Consider the following 15,912-nt stretch of genomic DNA (forward strand, 5'->3'; position numbering starts at 1 on the left):
TGATGATGATGTGGGTCCAAGGCTTCATCAGGATGCTCTGAATGTTTGGGATGAAGCAGCATGTGAAGGCCGTGGGCTGTGTTCAAGGCGGAAGGCGAATGTTTGTGGCCTTCCTCTACGTGACAGACCGTTTCCATTCGGATTTCACTGACAGAGCCACATCTCAGCCTGATCCTCAGCAGGCCGATGCACTGCTGCTTGACTGCAGCGATGAAGTGCAGCTGCTGCTCCACGTTTGGAGGACTCGGCGCCGTGTTTGCTGCGTGTTCTGTGCTGTTAGTGGCCTTGGCGCGCACGGACGCCCGCACGCCGGCCTCCAGAGCTCCTTTAGCACACGTGTGGCTGCAGTCACGTTTGTAGCGCTGACGTTCCTGCAGAGGAAAGGGTGTTGCAGCAGCTTTGTGCCTTCAGGAGGGGCTCAGTATGGAGGAAGCAACGCCAAGCATGCCTTCAATATGGAGGAGCGTTGCCCTGGAAGCGTGCAGATGGAGGCTGTGAACGCCAGCTGCACCAGAAGTTATTTTTACGAGGTTCCTGCTCGCTATCCTCCACTTTCTCAAACTCTTCTCCTCTGTTTGTGTTTTTTGCAGGAGAGGTGTTCGACTACCTGGTTGCACATGGAAGAATGAAGGAAAAAGAGGCCAGAGCTAAATTTAGACAGGTACCAACCCCCCCCCCCCCCCTCCTGCAGTGTTCCGGTTTCACACCTCTGCTCCTTTCTCCGGCGGGCCGCTGTCTCTGGCACGTCTGACTGGACAGCAGCATCTCTGCCGTCAAAACGTGATGACAAATGTCCAAACAGGCCCCCATGTCCCCAACCGCCCTTGGTTGGCGGCGGCGTCGTGAGCAAAAACGGTTGACTGCAAAGTCCTGCTGCAGCATTTTGGAGGACGAGAGCCTTTCGAGAGCCTCAGGCTCTCAGATTAACACATCTGTGGCAACAACAGGTTTTCTGGAGAGACAAACGTCTGTCCGTCAAGCCGCCATCCCATCAGCAGACCTCTGCAGATTACTGTTCCATTCGGTTACTGCTCGGCCTTCAGTAACCTGTGAGGCTTGCAGAAACACGCTGCCTTTGCTGAGGCTCAAGCCTCTGGGACATTTTCTGACAATGTCCTCCTAAAGGAAACAGGAACCTGCTGCTGCACAGAGCAGCCTTCGTCTTCACACCCCCCATCGGTGTGTCTGGCTCCACCTCCGCTGCGTCTTCCTGCCCGAGTCGACCACATCTGATCCTTTACCACATCCTCTCACATCTTCTAACCCTGAGAAACTGAGCTACAGTCTGCTTCTTTCCAGATCGTGTCAGCGGTGCAGTACTGCCACCAGAAGCACATCGTTCACCGTGACCTCAAGGTGAGTTCAGAGAAGCCGCACGCCACCTTCAAAAACGCCTCCGTCTGTGAGGGGAACGGATGCGTCAGTCAGAAGGAAAGGTCAGGGCCAACTGACGTCACAAGTGACGGAAGCCCCGCCCCCATCCCAGAGCATCTGTAGCGCTCCTCCTCGGTCTCCTTAACCCTCAACCGGGTCCCTTCATGATTCCCAGAACAAACGATCCACCTTTGCTCCGTTTCTGGGTTCCTCTCTCTGCTGACGGCAGCCTCAGCATCTGAGGAGCTTCGTCCACGTTTGATGGGGGCGCTGCTCTCACGGAGAGACGGTAACCATGGGGTGTGTCTGCCCGTCAGGTGGATAAACCAAACAGTCCTCCTGCAGCTCCACCCTCTTCTGCTCTGGAGACTTTCAACTCTACAGACCTCACGGGTTTATTTTCCAGCTAAAGCAGCAGCGAGTCGACGAGCAGCTGAAGAATCGGAGAAACAGGCCAGAAAAGTTAGATTTGCAGGTCGGATCTGTCTGCTCCCGGCGGCTCCTAACGGTGTCTGTTGTTTATAAATCAGCCTTTAAAATTGGCTCTGAGCTTTTGCTGAGGGGGTCTTTGAGCTGAGGGGTCTCTGTGCAGGAGGAAGCGCTGGGATGCTTTGGTCACGTCTGCTTCAGCAGATGCTGACGGAGTCACCGAGCTGCTCTGAGCAGGGTCGTGTTTTTAGCGTGACGAGCAGAAAGGGGACAGAAGTCACTTTCTTCAGAGCTGGTGTTTGTTTCTTCCCGGAAAGATTTCCAGCTCCTGAAGTATCCCGTGTCCCTCTGCAGGCCGAGAACCTCCTCCTCGACGCAGACATGAACATAAAGATCGCAGATTTTGGCTTCAGCAACGAGTTCACCCTGGGCAACAAGCTGGACACGTTCTGCGGCTCGCCGCCGTACGCGGCGCCGGAGCTGTTCCAGGGCAAGAAATACGACGGGCCGGAGGTGGACGTGTGGAGTCTGGGGGTCATCCTGTACACGCTGGTCAGCGGCTCGCTGCCCTTCGATGGACAGAACCTGAAGGTAGGACGGCGCCCGCGAGGCGTCCTGTGCAGGCCGAATATTCTTTATTGGAAGTTTTATTTTCCTAACAGGATATTTGTCTGAACTGTTATCTGGAAGCCTAGCTGGAGGGGTAAAAGCGGGGGAGCTGCTGGCCCTCTCTTGGACTGGAGCCCCCCCCGTTTGGACCCTTCACAAGTCTCACACTCAGCTGTTGTGTAGTTGCTGTCACATTTGATTAACCCTTGTGCTATCTTAGATGACCCCACCCTTACATTGACGTGTTCTCCCTACCATGACAAAGGTGGATAAAGGTGGAAAGATTTCATGTAATCCATGGACACCAGTGAAGATCACAAATATTGAAGAAAAAAGGTTCAGAGCACTGTCTAGTGAGTCTAGATGACCCAACTCCCAATGTTAAAGTGCCTAGGAGAGCACAAGGGTTACAACCTGCATACATTTCACGTAAACCTTTGGTTTGAGATGGCGAGCGTGCTTCCACCCTCACCCTGCCGCTCTGCTGCCCTGCAGGAGCTGCGGGAGCGCGTCCTCAGAGGGAAGTACCGCATTCCCTTCTACATGTCCACCGACTGCGAGAACCTCCTCAAACGCTTCCTGGTCCTCAACCCGGCCAAGCGGGGTACTCTCGAGGTGAGGGAGGACGCCGAGAACGTAAATATTCTTCTTTAATTCTTAACCCCCCAACCCCCTCGCCATCTCATCTACGTCATACAAGAGGGCCCTTCATCCTCCTCATCCTCTCATCCTCCCCTGCTCATGCACAGTCTTCACTTTTAACACAACACAATTCATTATTTTTATTCTTTCATTCAAAGACGTAAAAAAAAACCTGTAGAAGAAGAAAGCCAAAGTGAAGTGATGAGTGCGATGCGTTTTCATTTTAAAGTACTCGATGGCCGCAGCTTCATGAGGGAGGGGCTGTGGGCGGCGATGGCCGACCCTGACCTCAGATCAGGAAATCATTTCAGGGCCGATCAAAGCCGAGGTTACCAAAACTTTTAAAGTTTGTAGGGGGTTCGGTTCTGGTTTAGACCCCTGGCTGACCTGCAGCTGCTGCTTCACTGACGGCCCGGTGGGTCAATAATGGGGAGGCGGGTCAGGTCGGCCATTATTGAAGCGCCACAGCTGACCGGTCAGTGAAGCAGCTGACTGTCAAAAACAGGAAAGTTCCCTCTTCGTGTTTGAATCCACATGCATGGAAATGGAGTGAAAGTAGAGTCATTGACCTGAAAAACTGCAGTGATCTGTAATCTGAGGAGGGGGGGGTCATGAATTCTGGGTCTGAGGTGCTGATGGTTTCCTTTGGCTTGCAGCAAATCATGAAGGATCGATGGATCAACGCCGGGTTTGAGGAGGACGAGCTGAAGCCGTACACGGAGCCGGAGCTGGACATCACAGACCAGAAGAGAATAGGTGGGAAAGATTCAGAAAGCTGCACGGCTGAAACGAACAGGCCTTCTGCCGTCCACGATGTGCAACTCTGCAGCTTTTGCCCTGAGGGACGAACAGCTGTGACTGTTTTAGAACGTCTTTATGTCAGACTGAGGAGCTCCAGAAGCAGAGCTGAACCACGAGGATGAATAAATGAACACGAGCACAGCAGCAGAACAACAGAGGAGGCCTTCCCGTCAGGGAGGGGGCGTTGCGTAACCGCAGCTGTGGTTTTTCTGAACACGCACACGTGTCAGAGCGAGCGCCAGGTCAACCAGGAGAGGAAATTTTTTAGGGAGGAGAGGGGGAGAGCGTGTGATGCAAACAATGTCATCCATCCATCTTCTATCCCTTTTGGGGTCATGGGGTCGCCGGAGCCCGTCCCGCACTCTGTTGGGCTAAGGCGGACAGGTCCCTGTCACGCACACTGGTCCACCACAGCAGTGTGTGTGTTATGTTGCTGGCGTTCCTGCTGTTTGGAAGTCTTGGAGTCTGGATTAAACGTGCTTTTTTTGTTCCCACAGGGAGAAACTCTCCACTGAAGTGTAGTTCCACACATGAAGCTCTAGGTGGCATTGTGCATTTGTCAGGCATAAACATTCAGAAATGTCAGACTGCATTCGCTGCTGCGCTTCATCCAGCGTGTGTTTCTGCAGAACTAACCAATCGCAAGTCAGATCAGTTTGATGGACGGTCTTAGACAAAAATTAGAACAGCATAGCGGCTACAGAGCAAAGTATCGTTTAGTTCTTCTCAACCTTTAATTCAGTAAACACGCAGAAAACGTGTTTTTTTGGTCAAGAAAATACGCCTCCACACGCCTCCACACGCCTCCACACGCCTCCACACGCTACCACACGCCTCCACACGCCTCCACACGCCTCCACACGCCTCCACACGCCTCCACACGCCTCCACACGCCACCACACGCCTCTACACGCCTCTACACGCCTCCACACGCCTCCACACGCCTCCACACGCCTCCACACGCTACCACACGCCTCCACACGCCTCCACACGCCTCCACACGCCTCCACACGCCTCCACACGCCTCCACACGCCTCCACACGCCTCCACACGCCACCACACGCCACCACACGCCACCACACGCCACCACACGCCACCACACGCCTCTACACGCCTCTACACGCCTCCACACGCCTCCACACGCCTCTACACGCCTCCACACGCCACCACACGCCTCCACATGCCTCCTCTGAAACATTTTAGGCGTTGGTGTAAAAAAGTCTTTCTCCTCCAGAGACGCAGAAACGGATGAACGGAAGAAGGAAAAGGATGTTCTCGTTTTGTTTTATCTAAACACCAGGAAAGCTTTTTACAGCCAAGGAAATGAGAACTGCTTGTTTGGTTTCTCATGATCCTATTTTGATGGAGGAGTCCAGAAGAAGATCCTGAAAGCTAAGATCTCCTGGGTTTTAGGTCTGAGACGTCTGTGTTGACGGTAAACAGACTCTGTCCCCTTGCCGGCGCTCGGTGATCTGTTTCCTGAAAGCGATCTTTCATGAGTCCCGTTTCACAGAAAAGTCAAACCGTCTGTGGCGGGAAAATCTCAAATGGTCCCTTCAGCTTTCACCGACAACCATAGGGAATCGGGAGTCAAGCTGCATCAAGGATCCATACATGTTGAGTTTCAAATGTTTGATTCATTCCTGTTTGTTGGAAAAGTCCCGGTTTGTGTTTGCTGTGCTTGAAGGGGGCTCTTATTCTGAAACTTTCCTGCTCGGGTGTCGTTGCAGATGTGATGGTGGGGATGGGCTACAAGCTGGAGGACATCCAGGAATCTCTGACCAAGATGAAGTACGACCAGTTCACAGCCACCTACCTGCTGCTGGGCAGGAAGGCCTCTGAGGTAGGAGCACCAGGCAGCCGGTGGTGGAATCAGCTCAGAAATGCATTTTACAGGCCAGACGCCACCGTAATTTTAATGTTGTGCATTTCCTGCCGCTGCCATTCTAAAGACATTTCAGACTGTATGTAGAGTGCTGCAGGTCTGATCTGGTTTTTCTGCCGGGTTTGCGTTTGGCCCTCCAGCTGGAGCCCAGCGAGTCAGCCTCCAGCAGTAATGCGTCTTTGGCCAAACCCAGACCTAGCAGCGAGCTCAACGGCCAGTCGCCATCCCACCTCAAAGTCCAGAGAAGTGTTTCCTCCAACCACAAACAGAGACGATACAGCGAGCAAGGTGAGCCGGCCCGCCGCCATCATCTAAAGGAGAGGACTGTGTTGTTCATCCATCGATCAGAGGGATGTGGGGAAAGATCTGTCTCTGATTCTGTCTGCTCCTTCCGGCCTGCAGTCGGGCAGAACGTCCCTCCGGGGATGACCCATCCAAAGAGGAGTCAGACCACCACAGGGGAAAGCAACGCCAAGGAGGAGGCCGGCGTCCAGAAACCCAGCACCCCAGGCGGACGCGGCGCTCCCCCCTCCAGCCCTTTGCTGGGCAACGCCAACAACCCCAACAAGGCAGACATCCCTGACCGCAGGAAAGGGGGCACCACCGGCCCCGCTGTGAGTACTCCGAGCTCAGGCTGTCTGAGACCGCCCCCCCCTTCTCGGGTTCATCCTGGGATGTCATCAGTCTGAGGGCGGAGCCTGTCAAATACCTCCACACTGTGGCTGCATGCAGGTCATGACTTCACACTGCTCCGTCTTAGTGGGCTGAGGTGCATTGTGGGTAATTTATTATCTCTTTAAAGGGCCTATATTCAGCTGTTTTTTAGCCTTTCAGATCATATAAGACCTTTGGCACACTCAACCATTTTTTATGAAATATGAGTTATTTTTGCAGCTCATTTTCTTACCCAGAAGTAAGTAGACTCGATCTCTGAGGCTCCGCCTTTCTCTCCTTGTGGGCTCCGCCCATTTCATGACATCATCCTAGAGCCGACCTCAGCAGCTGAGTTTCTCCCACAAAAGAAAAAATCTGAACTTTCATATCAGTGAAAGCGTTTAGCCGATCACCGCTAGCTCCACGGAGTAAGTGGGCGTGTCTGATAGCCTGGGGGCGGAGCTGGCAGCACAGACTTTCCCTGGAAGGGGCGGTTCCTCACTTTGTGATGTCACAATGTGAGAACCCACTGGTAGATTGGGAGGGGCTGGTGCTCAGAGAGCAGGTTTTTAGAGGAATACTCAGAGATGAATGAATGGATCAAAATACCACTTTGTTTATAGTGGGGAATGGACATTATGATACACTTAAATAGTTAGGCATGGGATAGGCCCTTCAAGAAAAAGAATCCATAGGACAAATGTGAAAATATTTTCCGCCCTGCCAGAAACAGGAAGAGGTCCGAGTTAGCAGGAACAACAGCTCCATGTCTGAGTCATGGAGACGTCCATGCAGTCTTTCCTCAGTGCTCTGAACAGACTTAAGGAAATAAAATCTTCTGTTTGCAGCAAATGCATCACTTAAATCTGTGGGAACACACTCTCAGAGACGTGCATGTGTAGTGGTGTTTTGTTGGGATGTACTGGCGATGCTTTGCATAAAGATATTTTTCAGCTTCAAGAAGACCGTCAAACGTTTCGTCTCTCCACAGACTAACTCGGCGTCAGCAGGCATGACCCGCAGGAACACGTATGTGTGCAGCGACAGGAACAACGCGGACCGCCTCTCCGTCATTCCCAACGGGAAGGAGAACAGGTCAGAGTTTGAGGCTCTGTCGCTCCTCTTTTCTCTTTTCTTCTTCTGGTGTGGTGTTCTGTTCTCTCTCCTCTGCTGTGGCATGACCCACATGGCCTGTCACTAGCCCCTCCTCCGCCTTTGCGGCTGCCGTGTTCGCTGCCTCCTCCGTTATGTAAAACTAACTTAACTTTTATTACAACTTTTAGAAAAAGCAGCTGCAACTTCCAGCTTTTTCTGTCACAATTATCATAAAAATGCATGTGAGATCATGGAGGGACTGTCCATCAATACAGACTGAGTTTCTCCTCTTTTGATTTTTGGATGCTGGTGTGGGATTTCTGATAAGGAGAAAGTGTACCTTGGCTCAGAAAAAGTTGAAAAACACTGGTGTCATGGCGCTCTAGCGTGAGGACCCAGATGCTGTAACCCAGAAGGAAGACAGGTGAGGGATTTGGCGAGAAAAGGTTTATTATTCCTGCTAGGAAGATGGTAGGAGTAGTAGCTGGGTGAGGTCCGGACTTGACAACGGCTGGTGGCGTGGCTGGAGGGCTTAGTGCGGTTAAGGAGAGCCGTGGGATCCTCAGGATGTCTCTGAGCAGCAGGAAGGAAGAGAGCGCTGACGTCACTCGTGAGGTGCTGGTAATCATGAGACAAAAGGCAATAATTAGTTTGAGGCTTGGAACAAGACAAGAGTTTGCAGAGCATAAACTTAAGACCAGAAATAGTCACCATTAGGGGTAACGAACTGGCGTTGAACTGATGAGTAAGGTCTCCTTTTAAGCAGTATGGCCGATGAGGTGACTGGCGTCAGCTGGTGGCAATCAGGAAGCAGAGTAGGCAGAGCTGGAGGGGGAGGAGTCGGACAGGCACCATGACAACTGGTCTAGAGCCTCTGAGGGTTTGGGTCCACATGAACAGGGATTTGTTGATCCTTCACCCGTCAGTCACTGAGGACCCAAGGGGGAACCGTAAAAAACCGAATCCGAGTCCTCTGGAGAGGTTTAGAAGTATTGACTGATAACGGCAGAGAAGAAGAATAGTAACCATCCTGTCTGCATCCTGGAAACAGACTCCATATCCTGGCTGAGGCCCAAATAGGAGACTGTCTCAGCGCCGATTTTAACCAAGACATCTGTTGGGTGATTAGAGGACAAAGCTGCAGTGAAGGGCTGAAGTATCTGGGTGTAGCATCTGTGTCTGCCTGCATAAGGGTCAAGCTGAGCTCTGATTTCAGGCGCAGCAGAAGAATCAGAACAGAAAAACGTGGATCCGCACGCTGAACCCAGCAGTTTTTCTGTCTTTCTTCTGCCCGTCACAAACCAGCAGGACCTCCGGGTTCGGCTCCTGCTCTCCCCTCCATCCTTCCTGATCTTCTCCATCAGGAACCCGCCGGCGAGCCGCTGCTCACCGGTCCGCCCTGCTGTCCGCCGTCTGTTTAGCGTCTGCGCAGACACAGAACTTTAATCTCAAGCTGGATGATTAGGGAGTAAAATCCGAGCAATATTTCTGTTAGACCATAAAGACCTCTTTACTTCCAGCCCTCAGATTTTTCCCCAAACGATCCTGAATCTCAGGAAAAGGTTTGAGATCCTCCACGCTTTTGTTTCAAACTGCTGGTTTAGTGGTTCCTGACGTTCTCCCAGGGAGTGTTGATCCTCTGGCTTCATCTGCCAGCATTCCCGTTGTGTGGTTTCTACCTTTCCTTACCGTAGATGTTCTCCTGACATCATCACGCTTTTGGTGAGACGCCATGCCAGCCGTTTCCCTCTGCTGTTGTGTGTTTCTGCGTTTGTGTCAGAGTGGGTTCTGTTGTCAAACGTTGGACTGAGATGTCCTTCCTCTGCGCTCACGTCCTCAGTGTCGCCGTGTCTCCTGGCGGGCAGAGGAACCCTGTGGCGTCCACCCACAGCATCGCCAACAGCACCACACCCGACCGCCTCCGCTTCCCCCGAGGCACGGCCAGCCGCAGCACCTTCCACGGCGGCCAGCTGAGAGACCGCCGCACCGCCACGTACAACGGGCCCCCGGCCTCGCCCACGCTGTCACACGACGCCACGCCCCTGTCCCAAACCCGCAGCCGTGGAACCAGCAACCTCTTCTCCAAACTCACGTCTAAACTCACACGCAGGTAAGTGAGGCCCCGCCTCTGACAGGGGAAATGTGGGTGTGGCTTGATTTTGGATCCAGAGGGATCCGTGCTTTTTTTTTCTTTTGATCTGGTGGTTTGGGCGGGAGAGCCTTCTTTGGGCCGGGTTCACATGGTGGGGGGCTCTCTGCACTGTCCTGCTGTGGATCCTGTCGCTGCCTGGTTGCTGCTCCTGAGGAGCGGCACTGGCGTCGACCGGAAGCCTAACGAGCCGGAGCGGCTTCCACCTTCACGGAGGAGGCGGGTCGGGGGAGGTCAGGCCAGCCTGAAGGAGAAGCGGGACTTCTCAGCCTCATGCTGGGAACACAAGGCCCAAACTTTGATTTTAGTTTGTTGTGGGAAATGTAAAAATGAAGAACAGCTGCATCGTTTGCAGCTGAAGACACTGAGTGCAGATTTTACCACAAATAGTCATGCATATTTCTGAAAATGCCAAATTGTAGTTGTCCTGTCTGAAGTTTGTCAAGCAGGACGCCTTTTTAGGTGGGTGGGGGGTGGGCAGCGGCAGCCAGGCCAGCGACGTCCACACAACCCCTGACCTGAAATGTGGGCCGAAATCCTTCAACAATCCATAAAAATAACAAAAAAAATCAATCATAGCTTTCATACCTGACGGTCCAATCACCTCGTTTTATGTTGATTCATGAATTCCTCCCTCATAACACCCCCCCCCCCCTTCTCCATTTTTCACTGTTTCTTTGTCTGATTCTGTTGTAGAAACATGTCATTCAGGTTTACCAAAAGGTAGGAGTCCTGACTGCCTCCTTCTGTTCCAGAACTGACCGCTAACACTCACTGACAGTCTGACGTGTGGGCTGCTGGCACCCGACTAACACGCTGCTTAGCAGGAAACCGGCTCTGGGTGCATGAGCACACACACACACAAACACACACACACACACACAAGTTCAACCTGCTGCCTCTGAGCTGCTTAACATAAATGCTGCAGCTGTTGTCATAGCAGAGTCCTTGCGAGTATCTGCGTGCTGACCGCAGGTCATCGCTGGCATCACTCATTCATGACCCGTTTTTCTGTGACGTTTAGTTGCCGATAAGTCAGTCAAATGTTCTGGGAATGAAGCTGCTGCTTCCTATGGAAGCGATTCTGTAGCATAATTAAGAATAAAAGTCAAAACCAGTAATGCTTTTTTCATTTTCAAAATGTAACTGCATCAAATGACTCAAAATTAAAATGAAAAATCAATCCTTCAAAATGCAAAGAGGGGATTGCATTTTGATTTTAACATCCACCCTGGGAAAAGTGTCACATTATTCAATTCGAATAAGCATTTCCAGAGGGGAGGCGGGGCGATGACGTCAGTGCTTTCTCCGTGTGTCGGGCTGCTAACAGACACAGACACATGCTAGGAGCAGTGGAGCTTTGTGTTAGCGGCATAATCATAACAGTAATAAAGCACATTTAGAAGATTTTGCTGTTCAATGACCGCTGGAGTCCCATCAACAGCTATAGCAGATTTCGCCATGCTAAACATTTGCTGGTTGAACCAACACGCACTCAGCAGGAAGCTGCCATCTATCTTCACGGCAGCTGAGGCGCCGAATTATAAACAAATGAACCCCACAGAGAGACGTCTCTACCGTTTGATTGGCAGCAGGTAAAAGAAGAAACACCTGTTAGTAGAAGTCTTCCTTTTCTTTCTTCAATCTCTCTGTTTCCATGGAAACCACTGCCAGACGCGTCTCCACAAATTCCTGACTTTAGACACAAAATCCTCCATAAGATGCTAAACAATGATAAAGAAGAACCTGACTGCTTTCTATCACTAGTTCCATCATTCTTTAGCCGCGGTCTCTGGGATCAGTCTTCAGGCAGGCGTACTGCAGGCCCCAACAACTGTATTTCTAATGCACATATTTAGTGGCTAAGAAGTCACAAACTGGCACCAATGGAATCAGTCTGCCAGAAATAAGAAAATGGAGTGATTAAAAATGAAGCTTCTTTCATGATGATGGAAAGAGCAAACAGTAAAGCGCAGTGCGGCGCAGTCTGACCGCACGGGCGGCTGGTGCCTCACCTACTGCTTTCTATTGTAAACGTTTTTACCAAAGAAACGTAGAAAAACGTCATCATAGAGTAGACATGTCTAAAAAAGGAATATTTGATTTTTATGTTTTAATTTAAAACAACTGTTCGTTTTATGTAGGTATTTTTGAAGCTATATTTTGCAGGTGAGACTGTGCCTCACCTGCCTCCCGGGACTCCACGTCCCTGGATCATGGGGAGGGGAACCTGCTCCCCTCCCCATCACTGGTGTATTATTGCTGCTGGGGGGCAGCTTCATGTTCCTCTGAACAACACGGGAACGTTGAACACGCCAACACGTTAACTGATGCTGTCCGAGCATTAACCACATGAGACCGTGTGTGTGTGCGGGTCGACGCTGATTGTGAGAGACAGACTCCAGCACCAAAAGCGGCGACAAACGAGTCAAGCAGCGTGTGTGCAGTGCAGACACCGCTCCCATTGGCACCTCCTCCTGGTTTTCTCGCGGCGACTTTCTCCTGACGAGTTAATGTTGTAGCCGCGTGTTTCCCGCTCTTTTCTGCTGCATTTGTTCTCATACAGAAGAATGACCTTTGGCCTAAACGTCGCTCCGGTTTCTCGTGCCGCAGATGGAAGAAAGACTCTGATCTTTCTGACGTTGGTTCTAGTTCTGTCTTTCAAGCCGTGACGTTTTCCCTCCCGCAGCAACAGGAGAGGTCATCTAAGGACGTGTCATTCGCTGGATCATGGGGAGGGGAGCAGGTTTCAGGCCCCACAGGTCTGCAGTCATGGTTTCAGAAAGTGATGAAGTCCTCAGAATCACTGGTGTATTATTGCTGGTGGGGGGCCCCGACACCCTCACTGTAGTGTGATTACATCAGATGTTCCCACCTCATTTGTTGGAGCAGTCTGCATTTGTGCAGAGGTCATCTGCCCCGGGTTTCAGCGCTTTTCCCGATTCTGCTAGAAAAGATGTCACACTTCACGTTGGCCCAAACCGAGTGGAGCATGAAGAGGAGGTGTTGGCGGGTCATTCTGGGGCTTCTTGTTGAGGAGGTGGGGTTGCTCCACTGTTGGGTAGTTGGTCAGACTGAACCAGCCATTGGTTTAAGGGTTGGCTGAAGCCCCCGGCGCCCTCTGGTGGCTGATGGGTGACAGGAGCGCAGTCCTTCCTCATCCCTGCAAACGGCCGTTTTTCTTACAGACGGTCCCACGAATGTTTGGTCGGCTCAGGTCTTCTGCACATCTCTGCTCCACCCCCTCACATCCCGATTCCACAGGTTTTGTTCACCACCTCCTCCTCCTCATGGGCTCATTCACCTCCCATCCCCTGTCCTCTCCTCACAGCTCGTCTACTTTTGTCTTCCTCGCCCTCCGTTGTCCTTAACCTGTGCCTCTCGCTGCTCTTCCTCTCTGCCTAGGGTCAGTATTGACCCGGCCAAACGGCAGACGGCCAAAACGGGCTCTGTCAACCCCTCTACCCAGGGAGGAAAGACCCTTAGTAAGTCTTCTGCCTTTCGGTTCCTCTCCCTTCTCTTTTACTTTCTGCCATCCCTCCAAGCTCCTCCTCCTTTGGCCTGTCCTCATTCCATCCATCAGAGTATCCTTTCCTTTCTTTCTCTCTTTCTGCCCTGCATGGATTTTTCTGCATTGTCTTCAGACTCGCGATGTTCTGTCTTTCAGATTGGCGAGCAGAAGACAGTTGTAGGAAGATGAAGATGTAGAGTAAAGCTGGTTCAGTCCCTGCTGTCTGGCCTGGGGGGTCCCTGCCTGCCTCTCTTGGTCTTGTGATCTTTGTTTTTCTCTCTCTCCGGCTGACTCAGGCCCTGCTGCTGCCGCTGTCTGCCCACTCTTCCTCTTGTTGTTGAGTCAGGAGTGTCCTCCTCCTCCTCCACCCGTCCTGTTTTCTGTCCTGCAGGGCATGATGGGAGCCCGCTCTCCCCCGTCCACTTAAACCAGGAACGTTTAGACTCCAGAGAAAGGGTAGGCGTGTCCCTGCGGCGTGCTGCGCTGCAGCAGAAAGGTGACGCTGCTTTGGCTTCACGCCACACAGACGTCGGAACGCAGGCTTCCTGTCTGCCGCCGCTCTGAAGAGCCGGCTGCGTTTGTGGTCCCGGACTTTCCATGACTCATGTTCTGAGCTTAGCTGCAGGTTTGGGCTCCGTGGGCGTCGTCCTAGTGACCCGCCGGCGTTTTCTTATATTCCTAGTTTTGCTGGGAGGTTTCCCTCGTGCTAAAGTGTCACAGAAGCTGCTCTGCTGAGTTTTGGCCGGTAACTCAAATCCAAAGCGGACTTGGCTGTGATTTAATAACAAGATAAAGTTCTGTTTCTGTGTCCGTCTGCACCGGCTCCCCTTCCTCCCACGGATGTCACAGTGGTTCTGTTCTGGTTCTGTTGGTTTGGTTTTAGTCTTTTCCAAAAACGTTTCCATTCCAGCAGCAGCAGCTTCCGTCCTGACAAACACCTCTGTGATGTGACATCACGAGGTTCAGGTCCAGATCGGAGCGTCACCCTGACAGCTGTCCGTCACGTTTGTGGGCGGACCCTTCAGCGTTGAGGGTAGAAGCGGACTTCCCTCCCAGCCGTCCCTCCGTTGTCTGCTTGGCCGTGTGACCCGTGTTCACGGTGCCGCTCCGGCGTTTGAAATCTGCTTCAACCGTGACGAAGCAGCAGGTTCTGCGTCTGCCGCCGTCTGTGCTGCCTCACCTTCTCATCTTCCTCACTGCTCTCCACTTCCACGCGTTTCTTCTTCTTTTTATTTGGGGGGGGGGGGGGGGGTGGTTTAGTGGTTCTCTCAGTTCTTTTTGCGTTCTGTAGAATCGACCTTGTCTGGTTCTGATCGAGCACAATCCACAACCTTGTTTTTTTTCTCCCCTTCACGACCTCCCTCCCTCGCCACCGTGTCCGATCTTCTCGTGCGCCCCAGAGTCTCCACAGAGTTTGAGAGAAACGGGAGACTTGAGGGCTCAAGGTGAGACTACCTGTCTTCTATAACCCCCACCCCTCCCTCCCCCCGTGGACAGAGGCGGTGTTTGCCTGCATGCTGCTCCTGCCGGCTTCTGTGTTTGCATGGCGTGGTGTTGGCATGGCCCGAAGCCCGTTCCGTGGGGCTCCGGCCCACAGAACCCTTCCAAAGCCAAGAAGAGGCTCTGCATCCGGAGCGGTTCTGCTCCGAAGGCTTCTGACTAACCCCTGCAGAGACAGACGTTCAGCCTCAGGGAGGTTCTCCTTCCATGGTTTGCTCTCAGAAGCAGACAAACATGCATGTGGATCAGAACGTTTTCCTAAAGCGTGAAGACTTTGACGCCGCCACAGCGCCAGAACGTTGGCGGACTCCGCTAACAGGAACTCTTTGCTTTTCCTTGACAGTCGCCATGTACCTGGGGATCAAAAAGGGGAAGGTAAAGACGGGAAGCCCCGCTCCCTCAGGTTCACCTGGAGTATGAGGACCACCACCTCCATGGAACCCTGCGACATCATGGAGGAAATCTTCAAGGTGCTCGACGCCAACGACTGCAACTACAAACAGCAAGAGAGCTTCCTGCTTCTGTGTTTCCATGGAGACGGGAGGGCGGAGAACATGGTGCAGTGGGAGATGGAGGTGTGCAAGCTGCCTCGCCTGTCCCTCAACGGAGTCCGCTTCAAGAGGATATCGGGGTCGTCCATCGCCTTCAAAAACATTGCTTCCAAAGTTGCCAACGAGTTAAAGCTATGAGTGAGCGGCATGAAAGGTTACATATATAAATATATATATATATATATATATATATCAAGAGGTATTTAAGCTGTACAATCATCCAAGTAGCAGTTTCCAAATGTCTCCTTTTTTAAAGAGAATACCACATACTGAATATTATAATGTATAGATAAAGGCTTCTGGCAATAATTACTGACTTGCCTACTAATGCGTCTGTTTTGACCACGCCGGGTCAACATTAACAAGCTGAAGAGGATTTGCTGTGAATATGGACAAACACATTTCTGCTTATTTATTTTCTGGCTTCTGGACAAAAAGAGGAAGTTGATGTAGCGTTGTTGTTTTTTTTCTGTACATAATGTTTCAAGAAATCACAGCGTTTATTTTTTTCTTTTGTATTTTGTCAAAAAGTAGAGATGGAGTCCATGTAAACGCCCACATTTAGGGGTCACTCTTGTCTCAATTAAAGTGTCTTTCAAGTTGCAGCCGTCGTCTGCTCGTTCGTCCCAGGACCGGGTCGGAACCGCCCGGTCCATGTCTGCAGGTGGATTCAGATGTTCAGCTGTCTGCAGATGTCTGCAGTGGGAACAGG

General features: G+C 51.8%; 1 protein-coding gene across 27 annotated transcripts in view; it reads left to right on the forward strand.

The window, feature by feature from the left end:
• Positions 1–15,805, forward strand: part of mark3a (MAP/microtubule affinity-regulating kinase 3a) — a 30,182-nt gene extending 14,377 nt beyond the window's left edge. For 3 of the 27 annotated variants that reach the window (XM_023951465.2, XM_023951466.2, XM_023951467.2), the window contains exons 6-18: positions 591–661; positions 1,300–1,356; positions 2,158–2,394; positions 2,908–3,048; positions 3,711–3,810; positions 5,586–5,698; positions 5,881–6,028; positions 6,143–6,354; positions 7,386–7,489; positions 9,330–9,599; positions 10,335–10,361; positions 14,550–14,594; positions 14,993–15,805. In XM_023951465.2, coding sequence (XP_023807233.1) covers positions 591–661; positions 1,300–1,356; positions 2,158–2,394; positions 2,908–3,048; positions 3,711–3,810; positions 5,586–5,698; positions 5,881–6,028; positions 6,143–6,354; positions 7,386–7,489; positions 9,330–9,599; positions 10,335–10,361; positions 14,550–14,594; positions 14,993–15,338 — 1,871 coding nt within the window. In that variant the 3' untranslated portion in view covers positions 15,339–15,805. Of the gene's footprint in view, positions 1–590; positions 662–1,299; positions 1,357–2,157; positions 2,395–2,907; positions 3,049–3,710; positions 3,811–5,585; positions 5,699–5,880; positions 6,029–6,142; positions 6,355–7,385; positions 7,490–9,329; positions 9,600–10,334; positions 10,362–10,393; positions 10,549–13,043; positions 13,124–13,305; positions 14,595–14,992 lie in introns of those variants that run through there. The other 24 variants (XM_023951477.1, XM_078940864.1, XM_078940865.1 and 21 more) reach the window with 20 other exon arrangements.
• The last annotated feature ends 107 nt before the right edge of the window (positions 15,806–15,912 follow it).

The sequence above is a fragment of the Oryzias latipes genome, chromosome 22 (genome assembly GCF_053564925.1).
Source record: "Oryzias latipes strain Hd-rR chromosome 22, Olatipes_Hd-rR_3.1".
In the NCBI taxonomy this organism is placed as follows: domain Eukaryota; kingdom Metazoa; phylum Chordata; class Actinopteri; order Beloniformes; family Adrianichthyidae; genus Oryzias; species Oryzias latipes.